The sequence below is a fragment of the Chiloscyllium plagiosum genome, chromosome 22, assembly GCF_004010195.1.
Source record: "Chiloscyllium plagiosum isolate BGI_BamShark_2017 chromosome 22, ASM401019v2, whole genome shotgun sequence".
NCBI classification, from domain to species: Eukaryota; Metazoa; Chordata; class Chondrichthyes; order Orectolobiformes; family Hemiscylliidae; genus Chiloscyllium; species Chiloscyllium plagiosum.
The window spans coordinates 921,429-944,452 of NC_057731.1; the positions used below are offsets into that span (position 1 = coordinate 921,429).

The 23,024-nt window shown below is 44.8% G+C and overlaps 1 protein-coding gene and 1 long non-coding RNA gene across 6 annotated transcripts in view; one reads left to right on the forward strand and one right to left on the reverse strand.

The window, feature by feature from the left end:
* The window catches only part of LOC122561004, a 50,114-nt gene that overhangs the window by 8,026 nt on the left and 19,064 nt on the right, over nt 1-23,024 (forward strand). The gene's annotated exons all lie outside the window — the stretch shown is intronic.
* si:ch211-250c4.3 (uncharacterized protein LOC100535981 homolog) overlaps nt 1-23,024 on the reverse strand; it is a 59,401-nt gene that overhangs the window by 1,745 nt on the left and 34,632 nt on the right. Inside the window, exons 3-7 of one of the 5 annotated variants that reach the window (XM_043712265.1) lie at nt 18,295-18,456; nt 12,840-13,011; nt 10,246-10,379; nt 6,133-6,248; nt 4,806-4,924 (exon numbers count right to left, since the gene is read on the reverse strand). In XM_043712265.1, the coding sequence (XP_043568200.1) occupies nt 4,828-4,924; nt 6,133-6,248; nt 10,246-10,379; nt 12,840-13,011; nt 18,295-18,456 (681 nt within the window). In that variant the 3' untranslated portion in view covers nt 4,806-4,827. Of the gene's footprint in view, nt 1-252; nt 624-4,805; nt 4,925-6,132; nt 6,249-10,245; nt 10,380-12,839; nt 13,012-18,294; nt 18,457-23,024 lie in introns of those variants that run through there. The other 4 variants (XM_043712266.1, XM_043712267.1, XR_006314877.1 and 1 more) reach the window with 4 other exon arrangements.

Sequence of the window (23,024 nt, forward strand, 5' to 3'; positions counted from 1 at the left end):
GCATTTTCAACGCCCCTCCCCCAAGTCCCTCCTCCCTACCTTTTATCTTAGCCTGCTGGGCACACTTTCCTCATTCCTGAAGAAGGGCTCATGCCCGAAACGTCGATTCTCCTGCTCCTTGGATGCTGCCTGACCTGCTGCGCTTTTCCAGCAACACATTTTCAGCTCTGATCTCCAGCATCTGCAGTCTTCACTTTCTCCTCGAGGACTGTGGCTGAGCCTTGGCATCATAGTCTTGAGGCTCCCCTGTGCTTCAGAGTGTGTACCCAGCTGGTTCAGCTTGTGCTCAGGATTTCCAAGCTTCTGGAGAAGCTGGAGTCTTTGTGGAGTGGCCAGTGGATCAACTTTCCCTGGATCATTTGTTCAGGTGCCCACACCCTGTGTACTGATTGTTCAGGATGGGAGGTGGGAGACTGTCCAGAAAATTAGGAAGAGGCAGGATGTACAGGAAAATTTCATGGTGATTTCTGAAGCAAGTGCTTTGTATTGGAGCACGTTGATCTGACCATATTCTTAAGGAATACAGCCCAAAGCAGTGCAAACAACTACAGGCTGTCGAGTGAGGAGGACTGTTAAACCAAGCTGCCTGTACTTCTTAATGAAAAGCAAAAGAACTGCAGATGCTGGAAATCAGAAACAAAAACCAAAGTTACTGGAAAAGCTCAGCAGGTCTGGCAGCATCTGTGCAGAGAAATCAGAGTTAATGTTTTGGAGGGGTCCGGTGACCCTTCCTCAGAATTTGAGTTAATCCTGAGTTCTCTCCACAGATGCTGCCAGACCTGTTGAGCTTTACCAGCAACTTCTGTTTTTGCTACCTGTCCTTCTTCCATGGTTACATCTCTACCTGGGCGTCCTTGGCAAGGGAGCACAAAGTTGTCCGGACTGTAACCAATGGGCACAGTCAGCTATCATCACTCCCCATGACCAAGTTTTAATTTAAACTTTCTAAGTTTCAGTTGTGATTTGATCTTTGTTACAGTTCCCATTTAATGAGCTACTGCATTTTAATTTGGATTGATTCTATTCAAACTGGTTCACTTAAAATAGAATAAAGAGTCAGGGGAAGGTTCAGAGGCTCCCAGGCTTCTGCAGTCTTGAGGAGTTTGTCTTCCACAGGTACAGAGATTACATGAGGTTGCAGTTCCTATTTCACTTTTTAAGGGGTCTGCTTCTTAAATTCTTTGTGCTTTAGACACTTGTTTCTGAGCTTTGGTCACACAGGGCATAGGAAAAAGGGAAGATCTGAGGATCTCCTCATGGGCCTGGCCAAGGAGGCCATAACGATGTACAGACAGTGAGCAGTGGAGGGAATTGTTAAACCTGACAACCTCCCTCTGTGTTTATTTTCAGATGAGGGTGTGCTCAGATGCGTGCTGTGTGGTGACCTAACCCTAATCCTAAACCTAATTTCAGACCCTTTGTGACCAATGGGCACCACAGGGGTGGAATATATTACTTCCATCCAAAAAAAGTATTTCAATTTAGTTTTAAATTTGCTCTAAACATTTAACTTTATAAAGGGTTGGCTCTCTTCTAATTTGGCTTAATCTGATTTAAATGTTTATCAAAAGATTACAAAGAGTCTGGTGGGAGATTTTGTGGTGCAGTAGTAGTGTCCCTGTCTCTGAGCCAAATAATCTGTGTTCAAATCCTACCTGTCCGGGAGGTGTTTATTAACATCTCTGAACAAATTGGTTAGAAACTATCTACAGGAAGCCCAGGTTCAAGTCTCACCTGTTCAAGTCTCACCTGTGTGTAATAACATTTCTGAACAGGTTGATTTCTATAATAGAAATGAAGAATAAGAACAAGGGAAACTACAAAGGCAGGTTGCCTATATGTAAATGCATATAGTCTGATGAATAAGGACGATGAGTTACAAGCATAAAATTTCTCTCAGGGACTTTGATGAATTGGCAATAATGAAAATGTGGCTTAAAATAGTGAGGACTGGATTCTCAATGCACAAGGATGTGGAATATTTAGAATAAAGATAGCAATAGGATGAAAGAAAGTTGTGTGGCAGCAATGATTTGGGAGGAGCTAGAAAAAGAGTGTAATTCCAAAATCCATTTATTGAGATTTGAGAAGCAAGAAATCTATGTATGATCGCACTACTGAAGTCATTCTATAGACCTCCAAATAGTGAGAGAAATAGAAACCCAGATTTACAGGGAGATTACAGAGAACTATAGGATAATGATTCTGGTGGAATTTAATTACTGAAATGTTGATTTGGGTAATATTAGACTAAGGAGAAAGGAGTGGAGGGATTTCTGAACTGAGTTCAAGGTAACATCAAAGGCTACAGATCTTTGAAAGTTGCCACTCAGGTGGATAGAGCTTGTAAGAAGGCCTATGGTGTATTAGCGTTCATTAGCAGAGGGATTGAATTCAAGAGTTGTGAAGTGATGTTGCAGCTGTACAGGACCTTGGTTAGGCCACATTTGGAGTACTGTGTGCAGTTCTGGTCGCCTCACTTTAGGAAAGATGTGGAAGCTTTGGAAAGGGTGCAGCGGAGATTTACCAGGATGTTGCCTGGAATGGAGAATAGGTCGTACGAGGATAGGTTGAGAGTGCTAGGCCTTTTCTCATTGGAATGGCGAAGGATGAGGGGTGACTTGATAGAGGTTTATAAGATGATCAGAGGAATAGATAGAGTAGACAGTCAGAAACTTTTTCCCCGGGTACAACAGAGTGTTACAAGGGGACATAAATTTAAGGTGAAACTGTCTAGCTCTGCCAACATCCAAGTAAATCTCCTCTGCACCCTCTCCAGTGCAATCACATCCCTTCTATAATGTGGATTCCAGAATTGCACACAATACTTCCAGCATAATCTCTCTGCCCTTAAATTCTATATTGTGGCTAATGCAGGCAAATATCCCATGTGCCTTCTTAACCACTTTATCCACCTGTCCTGATACCTTAAGTAACCAGTGGGCATGCACATCAAGGTCCTTCTATTTTTTGGTGCTTCCCAGGGTCCCACTATTCATCATGTATTTCCTTACCTTGTTTATCCTGCCCAACTGCATTACCTTATGTACTTTCAGTGCTAATGTATAAAATAGTATTAGTTTGGATTTATGTACTCAATTTAGAGACATTCCCTGTAATTCTGGACCTTGAATTCAAATCTACCCTGTGTTATGATTATGTGAAAACTGTTGACTTTAAAAAAGAGATTATTAGCTGTAAGAAGGACTCAGCAGGATTTAATCCTTTAAAATGTTTTCTGTAGCAATTGACTAAAAATACATGATTGACCAAAGAATATTTCTTTTCAACAAAGAAACTGAAATTGCTGGTATAACTCAGCAGGTCTGACAGCATCTGTGGAGAGAAAGCACTGTTAATGTTTCAAGTCTGGTGGCTCTTCATCATAATTTCTGTGGACAACTTATAATTTAACTACATAAACTGCGATTCCCTTGTATATCTCCCATCCATTGCACTCCCTGTAGATTGACGGTCCTTTTAAGGACTTTCTTCACTTAACATTTTATTAACATTTTCTATTTACTACAAATAAATAGGCTGTAACTATAGGTAAATAACCACTAATAATGATATTTAATTATCATCAAATAACTCTACTAGTAAAAACTCTAACCTCCCAATAAACTTCCCCCTCATACACAGACAGGAAAATAACATGGGTGTTATGGATGAAGGCAAAAACTGGGAAAGTAGTCAAGGAATCTGCTCAGATGGTTCTTGTTTTGGTCAAAAGACTGCTTCTCAGTCTTTGAAAAGATTCCCATTCCTTGGGGGCAGCTGACCACAGGCAATGGGAGATACAATTGTGAGATACTAAATAGAATGGAGATATTCAGCTTTGTCCGAATCAAGGCTGTGTTAGCATCATACAAACTGAACCTGAATCTTAGATAAAGAATGCTGAGCTGCCACATTCTGTCAATAATGTTACGCAGCTCGGAGATATGGTCAATAGGCAAAGAAACTGTTGTGTGAGCTCAATGCATTTGGGTTGTGCACAGGAGAACGATCTGTGTGCATATACACCACATGTATTGAGGATTAATGAAGAAGTGCTGGAAATGGCTAAAAAAGAGAGGAAATTAATGAATAATACCCAAGAGTGAAAGAAAGAGAATGAGGGAGAGTGAGAGAGATCAATACTTCAGTCAGACAGTGGTTGAAAGATGGTTTGGCAGAAAATGCATGAGGGAAACGGAGGAGAAAATGAACTGGAAGCAGGGCTCCTGTGTAGGGGCAGAACAGGACTGGGAGAGGGCAAGATTCATACCAGATGTGTTTATCTCTGGAGAATACTTATGAATGAGCAAGGAACAACTCACCCCTCCAGCTGAGGCCACAAGGACAAGAGGGTACAGATATTACAGTGTGGGGGAGGCATAGTGAATGGTGCTGGGTATCAATGAGGAATCTGGTGGGAATGGGGATTAGTGCTATTGATAGATGAAGACTGTAAAAGGGACATGGGAATGGTGCTGGGAGTGGTGGAGAATGTGCTGGGGGTAGGGGGTGGTGCTGGGGACAGGGGGTGGTGCCGGAATGGTATCGGAGGAAGGGATGGTGCTGGGGGCAGCGGGTGGTGCTGGGGGCATGGGGAATGGTACTGGGGGTGATGGGGAATGTGGAGAAAAACCTTTGCCAACAGCGAGTGAGTGAAACTCACAGGGCTATAGGGAATCAATGTGGGAGTGGGGCTGACTGGATAGCTCTGTCGGGAGCTGGCATAGATATAATGGACTCTCTCTGGTGTAACTGACTCTAAAAATCTGTGATATTAATGGCAGCTGAAAGATGAGACTCACTTCACTAAATTTGCCCAAACAATCAGGGAGTGTACTCCCAATCACTGTTCCTGTTGAGGCCCCACACACTGGCAGAATTTGTCTCCTTTATCAGAGGACTGCTTCTTCCATCTTCCGGCCTAAAGATTGAAACAGATTAATTAACAATGATCTTTCTGTAGTTCTGAACCACCTGCATGACCCAGATATGCTGTTTAGCTCAGGCATTGGCAAGTGTGGGCTAGAACCACTACTGGTCTGTCTGTGAATGTTGGATAATCTCTTTGCTTGTTACTTACTTGTTGCTCTGCCTGTTCTGTGCCCGTGAAACCATGGCTGCTTATTCTCTGCCAGCAGAACCATCAATCTGCCTGTTCAGCATGCTTGGAACATCACACTGTTAATTCATCTCTCTGTCTGTTCTCCACCTTGAACCATCACTCTGCCTGTCCTGTGCCCCTGTGTCACATCCTAAAGTCTGAAACTGAACGCAAAGATTCCCTGGAGCATTTCTGGTGTCCGCTGTGGGAGGCCTGATCAGATGGTAGGATGTCACCCTTGGTGTGGTCAACCATGGAGATCACAGGTATACAACACCTTTCTTTTTACACCGGAATGTAAAGTTGGGCAATTCCCCACCCAGCAGGGCAGCACGGTGGCTCAGCGGTTAGCACTGCTGCCTCACAGCGCCAGGGACCCAGGTCTGATTCCAGCTTTGGGTGACTGTCTGTGTGGAGTTTGCACGTTCTCCCCATATCTGCGTGAGTTTCCTCCGGGTGCTCCGGTTTCCTCCCACAGTCCAAAGATGTGCAGGTCAGGTGAATTGGCCATGCTAAATTGTCCATAGTGTTAGGTGCATTAGTCAGAGGGAAACGGGTCTGGGTGGGTTGCTCTTTGGAGGGTCGGTGTGGGCTTGTTGACCTGAAGGGCCGTTTCCACACTGTAGGGAGATTTAATAAACAGTGATATGCAGAGAGGGAGGAGTCAGAAATATGTCTATGTGCTTAGAGAACTATAGAAACTTTCATGACAGACACAAATCTATCTCTTTACCATCCCACTTCATACACAGTGCATTGATCATTTCCCTTTCTCCCTGCCCTGACCCCAACACTTGAGTGCATCTCCTAACACTGCCTGGAGACACATGGTACTCTCTCTCCCCACCCACTGATATCACTGAACATGTATACTACAACCACCCCCCTCCCCCACCAATTCTAGAGAAAAAGACAGAGCAAAGCTCAATCCCCTCAGCTTGTGCATGTGGTGCAGACCTGCAAAAGATGTCAGTGTAGGAGAAAAATACATGCATTAGGCATAATGCAGGGCAAGAGCCAATAGTTACCTATAAAGCTGAGGGCAGGACTGCTTTAACATGGTAAATGAATCTCTGACTGGGCGAGTTTTTAACTTGGAATCACGAAGCAGGAGCTTGATCTTCCCACTGGATTGGCCTTCCGCCTGAAATGCACAACGGAAAAGATTGGGCAATGTTCCAGGTGAAGTTGAAAGACAAACAGAAGGTGAAGGAGCTCAATGGGTCAAGCAGTGTCTGTGGAGAGAGAAACTGAGTTAATAAGCTGCATTTTCACCATCAAGGTGGGTAGCTCGAGTCAGGACATTTCCCAGCCTGGTTTGCCCGCGTCCAAACAAGAGCTCTACTGGTTTCATTCTGGGGGTAGGCCAGACTGGGTGCCAGCTAAAGTAAGGGACCCCATTCTGGTTGCATTTGTCAAACATCAGGCCCTCACCTAGGGCGTTCACTCTATCTCATGCCTATCCATGAGGTCACCCCTATGATGCGTTTGGAGTCTCTAGGCCAGCTCATGATCGCTTCCTTGGCAAACCCAATGTCCCCCATATGCTAAGTGTCAACACATGCTAACCTTGGCCTCCTGTTGCTCACCTTTGCCCTAAAATTCTGCATGCTAATTGGCCCATAGGTGGACTTCAGACTCATAGATAGACCACTCTCGGATAAAATAGAGTTCTAAATACCAATTACAGAGTTCATTGTAATAAAATAAAAACACATCCATTGATAAAAGTCCATTCAGTACATTTAAAACTGCTTGAGTACTTCATCCCTTTTAAAACATTTGCATTCATTACCTCGTGTTAAAGTCATGTCTAATAACCTTTTTAAGCTATGAATCAAATTGAACTCCAACTGTGATAATGATTGGTTTCTTTCCACAAACTATCATGAATAATGCCAGGGTGGGTTAGGCAAGTGAGCTCAGGGAGATAGTATGGTTAAGTGAATGAGATGGGATGGAGGTAGGTGTGTAAAGGGGTATAGGGTAGGTGGTCAGATCAGAAGGAATTGTCAGGTTGGGATTGTGTCATTAAGGCAGTTGGAGGGTCGATGGGGTAAGATGGGGCAGCCGGAATGTTGTGGGCAGAGGGGTGCAACCGGAGGGTTGTGATGGCACACAGACAGTCCAAGAACATTGGAGTTTCAGTGGGAGTTTGAAGGTTGAGGTAATCAGATGGAGGAGAGAGTCAGATTGTAGGAGTTATCAGATCAGAGGTTTGGGCAATTGGCAGGCTTGGGTGATGGGGTCTAGTCAGGTCAGGTTGGGGGGTAATCGGGGAACTGGTGAAAGGTCAAGAGGGAATTAAAGGGTCAGTTGTATGTTTATCCTGGAGCTAGACAAGATTTTCTCTGCCTGAGACTTCCTAAGTAACAATTGAGATAAGTACCAAGGACCTTCCTGAAGACTCGGATTCTGCCTTGCAGGTTCTCCGAGAGCCAGGAAATTCCATGTAACAAGTTCAAACTCCCTGGGTAGTTCCCGGGGAGGGAGGAAGCTAGGATCTCCAAGGGGTCCTAATTCACATCTCTGGATGTAGGTGTGGTCTCCAGTGTTCCAGACAGTGGGCAATGATTCAGCCTCGGAATATTTTGTATCCAGTTATAGGCATTTCAGTAAGAGTAACAGAAAGAGGGTTTAAGGGACTTACAAGAATGCCTCCAGGGTGAGGAATTTCAATCATATGGAAAGACTGTTGTTCTTGCACAGAAGGTTGAAGAGAGATTGAGTAAGGTTTTTAAAACCAGGAGGGTTCCAGACAGAGTCGATCAGGAGAAACTGTTTCCACTTGGGAAGGGATTGCGAATGAAGGAGGTGGGGATTTAAGGTAATTGGCAAAAGTAACAATGATGACATGAGCAAAAAGTTCTATTTAGCAGTCACCAGTTTAGATTGAAATGCAACTCATCGAGGCTGAGCCAATTGAGGCGTTGGAAAGGCAATTGAATAATCAGCCAAAGAGGAGAGATTTGTAGAGTAACAGGGAAAGGAAGGCAGAGTGAGGCTAGTTGAGTAACACTTCCACACAGTCGATACCGCAAAGTGGGCTGAGTGGACTCTCTGCGGTGTAACGAATTTACAGCTGGTTATTCCACTGTGGAAGCATCACTACCAAACCTGCCCCATTCTAATCTTGCCCTGTAGAGGTTCTGGCAGGGATGGAGAAGTGAAGGTCACAGTGGTGCTGAGGCCAAATATTGCTTGCTGCTTCCTTTAAGAGGCTTTAAGAACAGCAACAGCCTACATTCACATAGCATTTTGATTGCAATGAAACATCCCAAGGTGCTTCACAGCAGCATCAACAAGTAAAAATTAAAGCTGAGCCACAGGAGGAGCTTTTTGGAAAGGTGACCAAACGCTTTTGTCAAAGAAATAGGTTTTGAGGGGGAAGGTGAGGACACAAGGCAAGGCGGGTAGGGAGGGAATCCAGCAGGTCAGGCAAATGAAGGTACACCAGCAGATAGAATTACAGGAATGCAGAACTCTTAGAGGGTTGTGGGACTGGAGGAGATTCCAGAGAGATGGAGGGGCCAGGCCTTGGAGAGATTTGAAAACAAGAATGAGAATGTTACAATTGTGTGTGTGTGTGCGTGTGAGAGAGAGAGAGAGGGAGAGTGGGCACAGAGCTTTGCAGTGGGTTAAGATACAGACATCAAAGTTTTGGATGACCTCAGGTTATGATGAGCAAGATATGGGTGACCAGCATTTGAATGGAATGGTTACAAAACCATGAATAAGGGCTATGGACTGGCTGGGAAAACATTGCATTCGAGTGCTGTTTTGTTGGTGGGAATATGACATAAAAGGCGTAAACAGTCTGGTTTAGTGTCAGTCACTTGTCAGGATTAAGTCTGTGGTTGAGGAATAAAGTATGGATCAATTCAAAGCTCAGCTCTGTTAAATGGGAATGTGCTGGCCAGTCTCCACTAACCAGAGGAACTGCATCCATTCTTCACTTATGAAATAGCCACAGCTTCTTACACTGCAGTATTAGTGAAGAGTGAGTTGGCATTGTCTTTGCACTTTGATGGTCTACATAACTCAGCAACAATTTCCATAACTTGGTCGCTGATCTGTATGCTCACTTTAATATTCTCTCTTGTAGCCAAGTTCCACAAGTCAGAGTGTGAGGCACTTGCCTGGATGGGTGCAGCTCCGACAAAACACAAGAAGCTTGACACCAAACAGGATACAACAGCCCACTTGACTGGCACCATATTCACAAGCATCCATCACTGAAGCACAGTAGCAGCAGTGTGTACTATCTATAAAATGCACTTCAGAAATTCACCAAATATCCTTAGACAGCATCTTCCAAACCCATGACCACTTCCATTTAGAAGGACAAGCGCAGCAGATATATGGGAATACCACTACCTGAAAGTTCCCCTCCAAGTCAACTCATCATTTGGAAATTTATCACCATTCCTTCATTGTCACTGGTTTAAAATCCTGGAATTCCCTCCCTAATAGCATTGTGGATTTACCTACAGCACATGGACTGCAGTGTTCAAGAAGGCAGCTCACTACCACCTTCTCAGGGACAACTAGGGATGGGCAGTAAACAAGAATGCTCATGTGCCATGATAGAATAAAAAGAAAGCTTCCTTAGACCAAAAAAAGAGCAGGGACCAAGAAAAGACCACTGCACCCCATGGAGTATCTGCAACCTGCTGTGGTCTCTGTAGTCTCAGTCTGTGTCCCTGCTCAGGATTTCCTGACAGAGGCACCATGCTAAATGACTGAACTGAACTTCAAAACATCAGCTTTAACAAATTAACAGGGAAATTGGCCACAAAACAGGATGCACGGACAGTTCCAAAAGGTCCCTGTGGATATTGCTGAGAGTCAACACTGGGGTGAGTACAGGAAAAATCAGCAAATGGAAGATCAAAGGCATCTACAGGAGACAGGAAGCACAAAAGCAGGACACTTTCCACTGCCAGCAGCAAGGTCACGGGTGTAATGTTGAACCAAGGAGAGTTTCAGAATCTTCTATTTTCAAAAATGTCACTCCACTCTAAAACACCAAGTGGAATCAGTGCACTTTCTCATAACATTTTCTCAAATCAGTTGCCAATGTTTTTAAAAATGATCTGACTGCCCTTCAAAGTGTGATGTTAACAATTGAAGTTACTCACATCTTGGTGGTCCTGGCAGTGAGAGTTGAGCTCACTCAGTTCTTCATGGCCAAGCACCAGGTCTTGCTGACTTAACATTTTTCTGCACATGTACTTTCTGCTCTGTTCTCTGCCGTTTGGCTGTGTATCCTCAGCTGTAACAGAGGCACCTTTATTTAGCAGGTGTGACCCAATTGCTTCCATCATAGCGAGCTCACTGTTGTCACATACTTTAACCAGGACACAGCAGCCCACCCCAATCCAGCTGAGATCTATGGGTAAGGGACTCCAAACAACTGTGGAAGTACTACATTTAACAGCTCCCAAACACTGATGGGGGCTTTGTTCACACAATTACCTTAACCCTATTTAATGTAAAGCAGACAGGTTCAAAGCTCCAATAATGGTTGAGTACAGCTTGCATTCAGCAGCATACCCTGATTCACTCACTCACTGCTCAACGAGTATCAGCAATGTACAAAGCAGAGAACACTGCTCCACAATAGCCTAAACTGTTCATTCACAGAGCCCTCACTCACTCACCCCTCAGACATTTGTATCCCTCACTGACTAGGCCTTCACTCACTGAGCCCCACAGTCACTGAGCCCCTCACTCAATCACCCCCCACTAACTGAGCCTTCACTCACTGAGCCCCTCATTCAATTGCATTCCACATTAACTGAACCCTCACTCACTCACCCCTCACTCACTTTCACTCCTCACTCACTGAATTCTTCCCTCATGCTCTCACCCCTCACTTTCTCACCCCTCACTTATTCACCTCTCACTCCCACTCATCTCTTACTCACTCTCTCAATCATCATTCACTCACTAACTCCTGTAGTTGCGAGATCCCATGTTCAGAGATTAACCTGAGTGGTATGTTTGTAGGCATACCACTCACTTCAATTGTGGGTGAAGTGTTAGAAAAAGATATAAGAGATATGATTTATAATCATCTAGAGAGGAATAAGTTGATTAGGGATAGTCAACATGGTTTTGTGAAGAGTAGGTCTTGCCTCACAAACCTTATTGAGTTCTTTGAGACGGTGACCAAACAGGTGGATGACGGTGAAGCAGTTGATATAGATTTCAGTAAGGCATTTGATAAGGTTCCCCACGATAGGCTATTGCACAAAATACAGAGGCATGTGACTGAAGGTGACTTAGCTGTTTGGATTAGAAATTGGCTAGCTGAAAGAAGACAGATGGTGATGGTTAATCAGAAATGTTCATCCTGGAGTTCAGTTACTAATGGTGTGCCACAAGGATCTGTTTTGGAGCCACTACTGTTTGTCATTTTTATAAATGACCTAGGTGAGGGTGTAGAAGGATGGGTTGGTAAATTTGTGGATGACAATAAGGTTAGTGGAGTTGTGGATAATTGCTGAAGGATGTTGCAGGTTACAGAGGGACATAGATAAGACTGGATTACATTACAGTGTGGAAACAGGCCCTTCGGCCCAACAAGTCCATACTGACCCGCCGAAGCGCAACCCACCCATACCCCTACATTTACACCTTACCTAACACTACGGACAATTTATTATGGCCAATTCACCTGACCTGCACATCTTTGGACTGTGGGAGGAAACCGAAGCACCCAGAGGAAACCCACGCAGACACGAGGAGAACGTGCAAACTCCACACAGTCAGTCGCCTGAGGCGGGAATTGAACCCAGGTCTCTGGTGCTGTGAGGCAGCAGTGCTAACCACTGTGCCACCGTGCCGCCCATAAAGTTGCAGAGCTGGGCTGAGAGGTGGCAAATGGAGTTTAATGCGGAAAAGTGTGAGACGATTCACTTTGGAAGGAGTAACAGGAATAGAGTACTGGGCTAATGGTAAGACTTTTGGTAGTGTAGATGAGCAGAGAGATCTCAGTGTCCATGTACATAGATCTCTGAAAGTTGCCACCCAGGTTAATAGGGTTGTTAAGAAGGCATATAGTGTGTTAGTTTTTATTGGTAGAGGGATTGGGTTTCAGAGTCAGGAGGTCATGCTGCAGCTGTACAAAACTCTGGTGCTGCCGCACTTGGAGTATTGCATACAATTCTGATCACCGCATTGTAGGAAGGATTTGGAAGCTTTGGAAAGGGTGCAGAGGAGACTTACTAGGATGTTGCCTGGTATGGAGGGAAGGCCTTATGAGGAAAGGCTGGGGGACCTGAGGCTGTTTGCGTTCGAGAGAAGGTTGAGAGGTGACTTAATTGAGACATATAAGATAATCAGAGGGTCAAACAGGTTGGACAGTGAGGGCCTTTTTCCTCGGATTATGATGGCTAGCATGAGGGGACATAGCTTTATATTGAGGGGGTGATAGATATAGGACAGATGTCAGAGGTAGTTTCTTTACTTAGAGAGTAGTAGGGGCATGGGACGCACTGTCTGCAATGGTAGTAGACATGCCAACTTTAAGGGCATTTAGATAGTCATTGGATAAACATATGGATGAAAATGGAATAGTGTATAATAGAGAGGCTTCAGATTGGTTCCACAGGTCGGCGCAACATTGAGGGCCAAAGGGCCTGTACTGCACTGTAATGCTCTATGTTCTAGGTTCTATGTAAACTGAGTGTAGTTGGTGCTGGACCAGGAGCTGAAGTCAGTGACAGACCTTGTTGACTGTTGTTCTCCGTCCTCCCTGTGATCTGAGCTGTGTTCTCCCCCTTGAAGGAGATCCCATGGCTTGGAGAGCTGCTGCAAGATCCTATCTGGAGATCAGGGAGGTTTGCCAGACTCTGATAGATTCCAACAGCTCCACATGAGCAGTGATTCAGGAAAAACTCCTGGATGGGGAAAAAGGAAAGGTTTATTGTTAGAGAGTCATTGTGAAGGACTTTAAAGGATAGGGCACTGACCGACACTCCCCCTCCGTCTCCCTTCTCTTCCTTCAGTCCTCCCTATAACTCAAGCTCTGAACACCCACTTCCTCAACCCTCCCAAACTCCCCACTTGTCCCCACTTCCCCATTCCACCTCCCATATTTCCCTCCCACTCCTCTTTCTCTCCCACCCCTCCCACTGCCTTCTCTCCAACTCACTCCTACTCCCAACACTCCTATTCCCTTTCTCTCCCCCTGCCACCTCCCCTCTCTCTCCTCTTCTCCCACTTCCCCAATCCTTGTTTGAGGCTGAGAATCAGAGGAATAGTGAGGGAGTGAAGGACTAAATGTTTTAGTGGTACAGACATAATAGGACATAAGGTCTCTTCTGTACTGTATGATTCAATAATTCTGTGACTGAAGAACTGAGTTGAGAGACTGAAGGAGTGAGAAATGAAGATCACGAGGAACTGAGGGAATGAAGGAGCAAGGGAATGAACTCTTGGAGTTAGGGAATCAGGGAGCAACTGAGTGAGGGAGTGATAAGCTGTCATTCGATTTTTAAATGTTTCTGAGTTGGAAGTGCACCTCGATGTCCTGCTGATCAGCACTTTGATGGTGAAGGGAATCTAACACAGGCCGAAAGGCAGTTGGGAGAGCAGTGTTGTATGTTAGCAGCTGCATATTCTGCAACAACCAGCCTCCAAACGGATATCCTGTTTTCCTGCAAGTTCTCAGCTTTAAAAACCAGTGGAACACCATTCAGCAGAAAAACCATATGCTCCAAATGCATCAGATAACACACGTGTGCACACTCACACACACACACACCCATCCGCCCAAAAAGGCAGACTTAAATATACACACAATCAGGCAGTCGTACAGATGCACGTGCACACAATTTAGGCAGACATACAGACAAGCATACAATCAAGCAGATACATAGACATACACATTCAGAATTGGGCTGACACACACACATGCACACACAATCCATAAGACCATATGATATAGGAACAGAATCAGGCCATTCTGCTCCACCATTCGATCATGAATGAAATGTATTTCAACCCATTCTCCTGAACAATCAGGCAGATGTACAAACACGCATGCACATATTCAGGCACACATGATCAGACCCACATACACATACAGATAAACATAGACACATTTTGAGAAAGAAAAGAGATAGTCAAGAAGATTGGCAGAATGAAACAAAACCCTATTGTTCATGCAGATTGAAAGAGCAATTGTTCAGTGAGACACATACACATACACACATGTGAGACAGAAAGATACAGATTGAGAGAAAGAGAGAAAAACTCACACATATGTAAAAAGTGAGTGAGAGAGAGAGGTTGCCCCAGAGAGAAGAGATCCTTATGTTGTCTCTACCCCATGGGGTAGTGGTGAAGAGGGAGTGTGAACCTTTCTCCATCAGACAATGTTCATTGCACAAAGCTGTTACTGCTCTCAGTGTTAACAGGACAGACTTTATCTCAGCCGTTTTTCATCTGTCCTCTGTCTCCGTGGATCCCTGTCATTTACTCCCCTTTAAAACAGACTGTCATTAGATTTGGTTACAGGGCAGTTGTTCTGTGCTCCCCTCAAGCTCAGTTAATCTCACAGTTTACATCCGAGGGATGTCTGGATCAGCCTGGATGTACAGTTACACAGGGCTGAGTAACTTCCTGAGGTCAACCAACACTGCCTGCTTCAATCGTCCAACCTCCCAATACCTCTCAAACATTTGTGATTTCTATATTCAGTGATCCCCTTATTCCCACAGACCCTCACTCACAGATCCTTACTATCACAGTCCCTTCAAAGGAGGGCTGTGTTAGCACTGGAGAGAGTGCAAGGAGACTTACCAGGATGTTGACTGACCTGGAGAGTTTCAGTTAATGAAGAGAGATTGGACAGATTGGGGTTGTTTTCTCTAAAACAGAGGAAATTGAGAGGGGACATGATTGAGATGTATAAAGTTATGAGGGGCATAGATAGGGTAGACAGAAAGAAGCAGTTCTCCTTGGTGGTGAGATCAATGACTGGGCGGGGGAATACATTTAAGGTAATCTGGTAAACCTCCATTTGTAGAATCCCTACAGTGTGGAAACAGGCCATTTGGCCCAACAAGTCCACACTGACCCTCTGAAGAGTAACCCACCCAGATCCATTCCCCGACCCTACATTTACCCCTAACTAATGCACCTAACCTGAATTCCTGAACACTAGGGGCAATTTAGCATGGCCAATTCACCTAACTTGTCCTTCCTTAGATAAAGAGACCAAAATTGTAGAGTAGTCTAGGAGAGGTCTAAATGTGGCTCTATACAACTTCAACAAGACATCTTTACTCCTGTATCACATCCCCTTCTGATGAAGACCAAATACAGTTAGTTTGCCCTTGCTACCTGATTGTTTTTCCATTTGTCCTTGAAATGTGGGCACATTTATTGTCCCTCTCTAATTGCCCTGAGGAAGGTGCCCTCTTGAACAGCTCAATCTCTGGGTTGTTAGGACACCCACAATGCTATTAGGGAACAAATTCCAGAATTTTGATCTGGTGACAGTGAAGGAACAGCGATGTATTTCCAAGCCAGGGTGAAGTGTTCCACCTCCCAGATACTTTTTAATGACTCATGAACAAGGACACCCACACTTCCCAATCTCTGAATATTTAAGAATTACTTTGCCTTTCTGTTTTATTCTACTAAAGTGAATAACTTCGAGCTTATTCACACTATATTCCAGCACCCATATTCCAGCACATTCACTTATTCTCTTGTAGTCTCCTTGCATCCTACTGACAAATTGCATTCCCACCAGTTTGGTGTAATCAGCAAATATAGAAATATTACAATTGATCCCACTATCCAAATTATTTATATTGACTGTGCACAGCTACAGCCTCAGCAGTGATCCTCACGGTAACCCACTTGTAACAGTCAGCCATTCTGAGATCGATCTGTTTATTCCTACTCTTTGCTTTCTGTCTATTAACCAATCCATTTTATAAAAACCCTCCAGCAACCCCATGCGCTATATCAATATTTACTAACCTGCTGTGTGGGACCTAATCAAAAGCCTTCTGAAATTCCAAATACACTACATCCATTCACCAATACCCTGAGTTATGTCTTCAAAAACTCCAGCATGTTTGTCAATCACAAAGGAAATTATTTTCCATTATCAATTTCCAAGTGCCTAGTGTTTTATAATGGATTTTAGAATTTCTCCACTACTGATGTCAAACTGGAATAAAGCTCATCTAGTACAGGGGATTTATCAACCTTTAAAACAATTAACTTTTCAAGAACTCTTCATGAACTTCTTTTAGTCCCTCAATTTCACAAGCCATTTGATTGCCTAAGACTTCTGGGAGATGGTCTAGATCATGTTTTGTGAAGAGAGACACAAATTGATTGTTCATTTTTTTCTGCCATTTCCCTGTCCTGCACCATGCATTCTGTCTCCACCTGTAATGAACCCACATTTGTCCGAGCTAATCTTTCACTTTGCACACACCTAAAGAAGGCTTTTACAGTCTGTGTTTAAGTTTCATACTCACATTCACATCATTTTTTCACTTTCCTTATAAATTGCCTCCTTTGCTGGGTTCTATTTTGCTGCCAATCCCAGATTTGCCCCTTTTCCTGACATCTACTACAATATTTAATTTCTTCTGTTGGTCATGGCTAATCCCTTTGGGTGTTTGTGCCTTGAGGGAATGAATGTCTATTGCAGACTGAGTAGTATTTCTTTAAATATGAGGTAAAGGTGAAAGATAAAGTCGCTGTAGTCCCAGAGAACGACAGGGCTGCCCTCCCATTAGAGAAAGAGAGCGTGAGACGATTGGGGGTGGTTTAAACTGAGCATCACTACAGCTCAGGTGAGGAAGAAGTTGAAGGCAGGGCCTTCATGGTGACTTCAGCCAATACAGGATTTGAATCTGTTGGTGCTACTCTGCAACTCAAACCAGCTGTTCAACCCCTTCTTTCTATACTAGCTGCTGCCTCTATAAAATCTTTCCAGTTTTTCCCAAATCACCATAGCCAACTTGCTTCTTATATCCTCATAGTTTATTTTGCTCAGATTTAACACCCTAGTTTCAAAGTATATCACATTGAAACCTAATATGAAATTATGGTCATTATTTCAAACACTTCTTTACAATGAGGTAAATGAGTTATTTCTAATGACACGACACTAAATCCAAAATGACCCAGTCCCTCACCTGTCCTTTAACATATAGCTGAAGAAACAGCATTAACTTTTCTCTAATTGGCTATCCCAGTGCTTTAACCCAGTTCCTAGGAGGTATACACAAGTGGCTGAGTTCAATGAACTGAATTTTAGCAGTTCTTTGGTGACAATCTGGGAAATGGGATAGCAGGTAAAATCTGTGTGGGAAAGGTTGAGTGGGATGCCACTCACTAGATGGGACGTTCCATCACCAGTACTGGGTGAGGTGGCAGCTGTCACACCCACCAGGAGTCCAAGTCAGCCAGTATCTAGAAAGGACCTTCTCCCACTATCACAGGCATTTTGTCAGTGGGCACCTCTGAGTAAACCTCCTAGTGTTTCAATGGTCCCCTGGCACAGTGAGTGGGGCAGCAGGGAGATGATGAGGGGGTGGGAATGGTTCTCCTTTTGGACATCCTTCGTATCAGCATCCACCAAGATGATCCCCTCCAAACCCCAATTCGTTCTCAGACTGATATAGAAAGTTTGTTTACTTGGTTTCCCCAAACCCACTGCACTCTCTCCGAAGGGATGGAGGCTGTGTCTGTGCTTTGGCATTTCCCTATGGTCTCAGCTGCAATCTCAGAAATGACCAGTGCTCCTTCTGGCACTATTGCTGTGTAGGCCTCCAATTGGATTTGCAGCTCATGGGGAACTGTACTGAATGGGACATTAGCCCTGGGCACTGCCACTTGGTTAGTTGCCATTGTCACAAAGTGGTTCCAGGACCTGGGGCCAGGGGAAGAGAGGTCACATGTCCCATTTTCATGAGCAGTGATGAGACCTTAGACATCCTGGTTATCTGCAGCTCTTGATGTGCCCACACCTCTGACACTTCTCTTAGCCAGACATCTGAAAACTAACTGCTCACCATAGCTCCTGTTCCCCAGCTTGAGCCTTCTGGACACTGGGCTTACTCACAAGGCTGGACCTCCACCAGAGCAAGGCTCACCCAGTGCTTTTACATGTACATAGACTTTGTACAACAGATGGAGCCTCTTACCTCCTTCATCCTGTTCACTTTGAGGGCTCTCTCTGTGATCAATGCTTGCTTCTGCAACTGCTTGTTCTGGTCCTGCAATTGGCCTATGGTCTCGATGAGCTGGCAGATGTGCTCCAGGTAGCCCAGACCTGAGCCCCGATCACCCACCTTCTCCTGGTTTACCTGGAAGCAGAGTTCATGGTCTTTATTATAAAACACAATGGAACACCATTAACAAGTCACAATCAGCACTGGAGAACATTTCTTAATACCCTTCAGGCCAAACTGATACACTAACTCTGTTTCTGTGGGAATAGTACTGACAACAATGTGTCTGTGGGAGTGACACTGACTTTGTGTCTGTGGGAGTGACACAGACTGTGTGACTGTAGGTATAACAGTGACAGTGTGTCTGTGTGAGTGACAGACAGTGACTGTGTTTCTGTGGGTGTGACATTGACAATGTATCTGCGGGAGTGACACCGACAGTGTTGCTGTGGGAGTGACACTGACTCTGTGTCTGTGGGAGTGACACTGAGCTTTGTCTGATGGATTGAGACTAATATGCCTGTGGGTGTGGCACTGATAGTATGACTGTGGAAGTGGCACTGATCTTGTGACTGTGGGAGTGACATATATAATGTGACTGGGAGTGATACTAACCCTGTGTTTGTAGGAGTGACACTGACCATGTGTCTGTGAGAGTGACACTGATCCTGTGTCTCTGGGAGTGACCCTATGACTGCAGGTTCTACATCAGTTCTACAGTTTGTGGGCGGCACGGTGGCACAGTGGTTAGCACTGCTGCCTCACAGCGCCTGAGACCCGGGTTCAATTCCCGCCTCAGGCGACTGACTGTGTGGAGTTTGCTCGTTCTCCCCGTGTCTGCGTGGGTTTCCTCCGGGTGCTCCGGTTTCCTCTCACAGTCCAAAGATGTGCAGGTCAGGTGAATTGGCCATGCTAAATTGCCCGTAGTGTTAGGTAAGGGGTAAATGTAAGGGTATGGGTGGGTTGCGCTTCGGCGGGTCTGTGTGGACTTGTTGGGCCGAAGGGCCTGTTTCCACACTGTAATCTAATCTAATCTAATCTAATCTAATCATCCCTACCTGCAAGCATTGAATCCTTTAATACATGGACTGCAGTGGTTCAAGACGACAGCTCCACACCACTTTCTTCAGGGCAACTGAGGACAGGCAATAAATGCTGACCCACCCAACAATGCTCACATCTCCAAACTCTTCTTGCAATATAAATGTAGTTAGACATTCAAAGGAGCTTTGTCACTTTGTTGTTAATTGAAGAGGGGTAATATAAATTTTTAAACTGTGTGTTTGTGTATGTGTGTGTGTGTGATTGTGTGTGTGATGAGAGAGACTGGGACACACAGCAGAGCTGGGTGAGGTTTGATCAATTAACTTTGTCAAATTTGTTGATCTCAGTCAATTACTATGAGAAACAGTGTTGCGAGCCCTGGGGTCAGAGAAACACTGCCAGGTTTATTGCCCAACATTTCTTTTGATCATTACATCCGTCATTACAACAAGCCTGCACTCTAGATAAAGATAGAGAGTGGATTGAAGAGCCTGCACAGCTCAATAATATAATAGTAATTAAACTCTCAGGCTCCATTTTGCCAGAGCAGCGAGGAGAGAAGGTAAGTTGAAGCGAGGGCTGCCAGGAAAGGTAAGTTTTCCCGCTTAAAAAGGGACTTACCTCAGGAGTTGGGCCTCCATTTTGACAGAGCGGTGAGGAGAGAAGGTGAGGTCAAGTGAGGGCTGCTGGGAAGGTAAGGGCTTAATTTATATTGGACAATGGTTAAACCCACGATACTACACATGTAGTATCTCCCTCTCGCCTCCCCCCACCCCTCCTCTAACCGGAAGAAAAAGATTCTGTAAGGTAAGGCTTTTATTTTTTTCTTATCTTTCTTTTTCATATATTTAAGTGCATTGTTTGGTTTTAGTTCATATAAAGCTAAGCTTACAATGGCAGGGGAACTCAGACCCGTGGCATGTGCCTCTTGCATGATGTGGGAGCTTAGGAACGTGTCTGATGTCCCTGACTCTTACACTTGCAAGAAGTGTGTCCAGCTGCATGATGACTCTGGAGCTGCGGATGGACTCACTGTGGAGCATCCATGATGCTGAGGAGGTCGTGGATAGCACGTTTAGTGAACTGGTCACACCATAGGTTAGAATTACTGAGGGAGACAGTGAATGGGTGACCAAAAGACAGAAAAAGAGTAGGAAGGCAGTGTCGGTGTCCCCTGCGGTCATCTCCCTCCAAAACAGGTATACCGTTTTGGATACTGTTGGGGGAGATGGCTCACCAGGGGGAGGGCAGCAGTTGTCAAGATCATGGCACCATGGCAGGCACTGCCGTTCAAAAGGGCAGGAAAAAGTCTCGTAGGACCATAGTCATAGGGGATTCTACTGTGAGGGGAGTAGATAGGCAGTTCTGTGGCTGAAAACGGGACTCCCGGATGGTATGTTACCTCCCAGGTGCTCGGGTCAGGGATGTCACCTATTGATTGCAGAGCATTCTAAAAGGGGAGGGTGAACAGCCAGTTGTCTTTGTGCATATAGGCATCAACGATATAAGTAGAAAATGAGATGAGGCCCTGAAAGAAGAATTTAGGGAGCTAAGAGAGAGGTTAAAGAGGAGGACCTCAAAGATCGCGATTTCGGGATTACTACCAGTGCCACGTGCTAGCCAGCGTAGAAATGAAAAAATAGGCAGGATGAACACGTGGCTCGAGAGATGGTGTAGGAGGGAGGGGTTCAGATTTATTGGACATTGGGATCAGTTCTGGGGAAGGTGGGACTATTACAAAAGGGACGGTCTACATGTGAACCAGACCGGAACCAATGTCCTTGGGGGAGTTTTTGCTACTGCTATTGGGGAAGTTTTAAACTGATGTGGCAGGGGACTGGGGACCAGAAGAGAAAACAAGTAGGCAGCGAGGTGGATCCTGGAGACTTTAGAATTATGAAGATAGCATTAATAAAGGGAAGAGTAGGCAGGGAGCAGATGAGCGCAAAAAAACTGGTGGCCTGAAATGCATCTAATGCAAGGAGTACAGTGTGTAAGGCAGATGAACATAGCAGATGGGCTTGGATTGGTGCTTGGGAGTATGACATTATTGCAATCACAGAGACTTGGTTGAAGGAAGGGCATGATGATTGGCAACTAAATGTTCCTGGATATAGACTCTTTAGACAGGACAGGGAGGGAAGTAAAAGGGGGGGTGGAGTTGCATTGCTGGTCAGGGACGATAACACGGCTGTGCTAAAGGAGGATGCTACGGAGGTCTTGGCTAGTGAGGCATTATGGGTGGAGCTGAGAAATAAGAAGGGTGCAGTTACATTGTTGGGGCTGTATTACAGGCCTCCCAACAGTGAACGTGAGGTAGAAGAGCAAATAGATAAACAGATTATGGAAAGATGTAGAGGCAATAGGGTAGTGGCGATGGGAGATTTTAATTTTCCCAACATTGATTGGGATACACTTAGCGTCAGAGGTCTGGATGGGGCAGAATTTGTAAGAAGCGTCTAGGAGAGTTTCCTAGAGCAGTATGTCAATAGTCCAACGAGGGAAGGGGCATAGTTGACCTGGTACTGGGGAACGAGCCAGGACAGATGGTAGAAGTTGTGGTGGAGGATTTCTTTGGGAACAGTGACCACAATTCTGTAAGCTTTAGAATACTTGTAGATAAAGAAGAGAGTGGTCCAAAGGGAAGCGTACTAAACTGGGCCAAGGCCAATTATATCAAAATTAGACAGGAGCTCAGAAATGGACACAGCTATTTGAAGGGAAGTTCACATTTGAGATGTGGGAGGTCTTCAAAGATAGGTTATAGATAGTGCAGGCTAAGCATATCCCGTTGAAGGCAAAGGAGAGGAAGGGCAAGGTTCGTGAACTGTGGATGACAGGAGAAATTGTACCACTAGCCAAGAGGAAAAGGGAAGTGTACATAAGGACTAGGCAGCTAAGAACAGAACGGGCCCTGGAGGAATATCGGAAGAGAAGGGCAAGTGTTAAACGAGGAATCAAGCAGGCTAAAAGGGGTCATGAAATAGTTTTAGCAAGCAGAATTAAGGAGAATCCCAAAGCATTTTATTCTTATATAAGAGGCAAGCGGGTAACTAGAGAAAGGATTGGTCCACTAAAGGATAATGAAGAAAGGCTGTGTGTCGAACCTGAGAGAATGGGTGAGATTCTGAATGATTACTTTGCATCAGTGTTCACTGAGGACAGGAACATAATGAATCTTGAGATTAGGGACAGAAGTTTGATTAGTCTGGATCACGTTGACATAAGTAGGGAAGGTGTGTTGGGTAGGCTAGAGGTTATTAAGGTGGACAAATCCCTAGGACCAGATGGGATCTATCCCAGGTTGCTGAGGGAGGTGAGAGAGGAAATAGCTGGGGCCCTGACAGATATCTTTGTGGAATCCTTAAATACAAGTGAGGTGCCGGAGGACTGGAATGTTGCTCATGTTATCCCCTATACAAGAAGGGCAGTAGGGATATTCCGGGTAACTACAGACCAGTGAGCCTGACGTTGGTGGTGGGAATGTTGCTGGACAGGGTACTGAGGAATGGGATCTATTTATATTTAGAAAAGAATGGGCTTATCAGTGATAGGCAACATGCCCTCTTCCAGATCATTTATGTATATTACAAACAACAGTGGCCCCGACACTGACCCCTGTGGAACCCCACTGTGCGGAGGAAATTGTGCCTTACCAA